At 31.4% G+C, this 4608-nt stretch overlaps 1 protein-coding gene across 1 annotated transcript; it reads right to left on the minus strand.

Moving 5' to 3' along the window:
* Positions 1 to 2773: 2773 nt before the first annotated feature.
* LOC141691232 (uncharacterized) lies at positions 2774 to 3676 on the minus strand. The gene has a single exon (XM_074495971.1). It carries the CDS (start codon positions 3674 to 3676, stop codon positions 2774 to 2776), a length of 903 nt encoding a protein of 300 aa, XP_074352072.1.
* Between the last annotated feature and the right edge of the window lie 932 nt (positions 3677 to 4608).

Consider the following 4608-nt stretch of genomic DNA (forward strand, 5'->3'; position numbering starts at 1 on the left):
ATTTAAAAAATCAAATTAAGGTTCAAACAAATAAAACAATTACCTAGTTTCGTTACATTTTATTTCGACTCTATTTTTTTAATCGTATGGAACCCGCAGCCGCTATCCTTCGGTTGCGCACGGGGTAAACCCCACGGGCCCACGCAATAGCCTGCAAACCACATGAACCAATTTAAACCGCATTTAACCGACATGCTCTGGCTGAGGAGGCATAATCATAAATTCTCCTCCCGTGGGATTTGTACCTGTGACCTAGAAGATAGTTATCCCCTCTTTAACCAATTGAGCCAACCATTGCGGGCATTTCGACTCTATCTTGAATTCTATAAATTAGATTGTTATGATTTTAATGCCCCCGCGAAACACACGAAATAATGTTTGATTCAGTGATGGTTTAAAAATTTTGTACAAAAAATATTATTTTGAATTTGAAGACAAAAAACAATTACGAAATCTACATTATTATTATATTCAAATTTGGATATCTACTTCTTTTTGGTTTAAATCACTGAAAGCGTAGAGAATTTTATTCAATTTAGAATACTTACTTATCATTGATTACATAATATTCTTTTATTTTAGATCCAACGGTTACGATCAATTTGTTTAAATATCTAACTATCAAATATTTAGATAAGATCTCATTTATACATATATTATACTAGTATATAACCCGTGCGATGCACAGTAATTTTTATCATTATATATTATAATTATAATTTAATATGTTGTTAATTGGATTCAAACCTTATAACTCTTTAATAATAATTTTAGGACTATATCTAACGGTTCTCATCAATTTGATCTAACGGCTTTGAATTGAGTGATCAAGGACCAACAACCAAACTTTTAATGTTTCATCTTTAATATTGCAAGTTAACTTTGATATCATCAATTTGATCTCATGAGAAAATTAACTTTGAAAACTAAGATTGCAAGTTCCAAAAAAAAACTAATGAAGACATGATATAGATAACATGTAAGAGGTGAGGTTATACACCAGCACATTATATAACACATACGTGTGTTTCTACTCCAATGAATATGTAAAACAAACATTACATAGTGAAAAATGTTTCGTTTGCCAAATCACAAGTTATTGAAAACCTCATGGTAAACCATATTTTTAGTCCTGCCAAGTATTGGGTAGCCTTCATGTTCACATACTATATATAACCTAAGTGGTGTAGTAACTCTCGATATTGCCACATAAAATTGACCATGGCTAAAAACCCCTTTAGGTAAATATAATCCTACAGATTTTAAAGTTTGTCCTTGGCTCTTATTTATTGTCATTGCATAGCACAAAGATACTGAGAACTGAACTCTCTTGAATGAAAAAGGAAGTGTTGTTTCCATTGGTCTCATACAGATTCTTGGTATAAAAGCCTTATCTCCGATGTGATTGCCGGTAATTATAACTCCTTCTATAACTCTAGCACATAACTGAGTTATTATCAATCTTGTCCCGTTACACAGTCCCTTGCTTGGAGCCAAATTTCTCAATAAAATAATTGGAGCTCCAATTTTAAGTTCCAGTTCATGATTTGGTATACCCGCAAGACTAAGAGAATTTCAATATTCTAGTAGGTATATACTTTCAAGTGATTCACAATTAACTGTACTTTTACAAATTGAATTAACACTTCGATATACTCTAGATTCACCTACAAATATTTAAACATGAAATATGAGTAGAATGTAAATCAAAGGCATTAAGAGAAATAATTATTGATAAAAAAATGCAAAACATCTATACATTGCATTCTCTATCATTTCCGACACAATAACTTTAATTATATAACATATTTATATTGTTGGTTTTTGGACTAATTATTTATTTAATTGTAATTATATGTGGTATTAAGTGAAATGAAATAGAAATTCTTAGGAATAAAAATGTGTTTATCATATATAAAAAGGAGGTCCAAATTATGTGTCAAAAAACTAATTTAGTACTTTTATTTACTAATATACATCATATACTTATTTTAGCGATTTTGTTGCATGTAGATGATCATTGTTATGCAGAAATAAGGAACTCATGAATTACATATAATTACAACATCGGAATTGGGTGTCTTATAAGGTTAATTAACATCATATTAAGTTATAGGTAAGTTCTCTTTTATGTTATTAGCTAAAAGAAGGTTATCTTTGGCTAACCTGATTTCAATCTTTTGTATTTAAATTTTTCTATAAATCTCAATAAATCATTATAATGTAGTAATGCACAATAGGTATATAACACTAAAATTTTGATAGGAGAAATATGCGCTGACTTGTGAAACAATTTAAAACCTCCTTATTGATAAGATGAACATCTTCATTTAACGGAGTCAGTATTGCACGATCCCTGTAATATTCTGAGTCATTATGGTTACATAATTGTGCATAAATTGTATCAATTATCACTTGCTTCCCATCATTTCTTGGATCAAGGCTTAATTCAGGTGGAATTTCAACCTAGGTTGGCTCGTTTCCTTCAACGGATGCAACTGTAGGAACCTGCCATCACCAACACCAATAACCCAATCAACATATGAAATTTTTGACCAAAAATTGTGACCGGTGGCACACCAGATTCTATTCTCATATTTTCATCTAATCTAAAAACTTTATAATGATTCTATAAGTAAGATCTATTAACAGAAGCCATGAAAATATCTTCACGTCCCTTTTTAGGCAAAACTGGAAGGATCTGTCTAAAATCGCCATCGAGTAACACCATCTTCCCTCCAAATGGTTTGTCCAGGTTGCTCACGTCTTTGTGTCACATGAGATTTTGAAATGATCTGTCAACGGCTTCAAAAGCATGTTTATGGTTCATTGGGGCCTTGTCCCAGATTATTAGGTCAGATTGTACAATCAACTTTGCCAAAATGGAATTTTGTTTTATATCACACTTACTATTTTCATTAATGTCTATCGGTATCTTGAATCTCGAATGAGCAGTTCTACCTCCCTGAATTAATAGCGATGCAATTCCAGATAAAGCAACTGCAAGAACTATTTTTCCTTCTAATCTAAGGTTATCGATGATAGTCTTCCATAAAAAAGTCTTTCCTGTACCTCCATATCCGTACACAAAATATAAACCTCCCCTTTTATTCCTAACATTATCTACAACAGTTTGGAAAACATCTCTTTGTCTTTCATTTAACATCGTAAGGCATTTCTTTCCTTCGACCGCTAATACATGCCTATCATACATACACTCTTCATATAAAAGAGTGTTCATACTTTGTTGTTGCAAATCTTTATCTAGTTTTGGCAAAGTTGAAAAATCAGCCACCGATTTACCTCTTTTTCTCAATTGCAACTCAACATTAAATAATGTAAGGCATTCAAGTTGCTCGTCACTAATAACAAAATTATGCCTTAGATAATTTTTCCTTTGTTTATGCTCAATATCATCAGAGAAAGTTTTCCAATATTTTTCCCACAAACCTCTCACATCGGAAATATCACAAAATAATAGGAGTGTAACAAATAACTCACACACTTGAGCACCTGTCTGATGAACAAAATCATCTGTAATAGCATTGTTCCATTCATCATCACACTCTAGGAGACCATGGTGAAAGCAAGCTTCTTTGTAGGTGTTATAGATAACATTGTTAACTATCCGGATATCTTCATAAGAGGCCTCCCCTCGTACAATTTTTAACAACATTCTTAAATAAAACCTCTCGCCTGTGTTAATTAGATTAATTCAAAACTCAATAAGAAACTGCAATAACAATATATGTTTTAATATATTAGAAACAACATTTTATTATATACTTTTCAAAAAATCTGAGGCACTAATTGGTTTCAACTATAAAAAATTGATGTTATTTAACACACAAAAACTTATATATCAACATAATGGACTTGTATAATATCCAGTAAGCATGCTATTAGTCGCTAAGCACGCGCTAATAATTCACGCAAGTATACGCGATCGCAAGTAATATAGAATTATTTCTAGTTCGTTATCACAGAGATTGGTTAAATTAACTATGTGATTTATGCACTTATGCAACAATGATATGGCTATTATTCAATGCTAAGACGAATAACAAGTTTTTGAGTTTTAATCATACTACGATTAACTATTGAGAATTATACTAGAGAACATTAACTAAAGAGATTAAATAAAGTTGAATAATATATGATACAAACATGGGATTCTAACTTCCTTAAGTACTTCATTCAATAACCTTTTCGTTCTTAACCTTAGCATGTAATGGTGATGACACTAATCAGATAACATGAAAGTGATAAATGCCAACTTTTGTTGTACGAATACCATACTACCAGACATCCACAAAAGAGATAGAAGCTGAATAGACACCAATTATATTGAGACCCTATATGTCTATAGAATTTGACTACATAACAGTTTAATGCACAAGTTATCTATCGTGATTGCATTGGAAAAGTAAGATGGTTAAAATTACCTACGAATCATGCATAACAATAACACATGAACCTATACTAGCATGACAAGTTCTAAATCCTTAAATTCACTGTCGCTTCATTAAAAATTAACACGCTATCTTATAAGTTCGCGACGCTCATAAGATGAATAAGCACAACCAATACTAGGTTATCATCTAATCA

This window comes from Apium graveolens, chromosome 2 (genome assembly GCF_009905375.1).
Source record: "Apium graveolens cultivar Ventura chromosome 2, ASM990537v1, whole genome shotgun sequence".
Lineage (NCBI taxonomy): Eukaryota > Viridiplantae > Streptophyta > Magnoliopsida > Apiales > Apiaceae > Apium > Apium graveolens.

What these genes read in the sequence shown, in the direction of transcription:
- LOC141691232 (XM_074495971.1), bottom strand. Translation starts at nt 3,676, where the DNA reads ATGTTGTTAAAAATTGTACGAGGGGAGGCCTCTTATGAAGATATCCGG.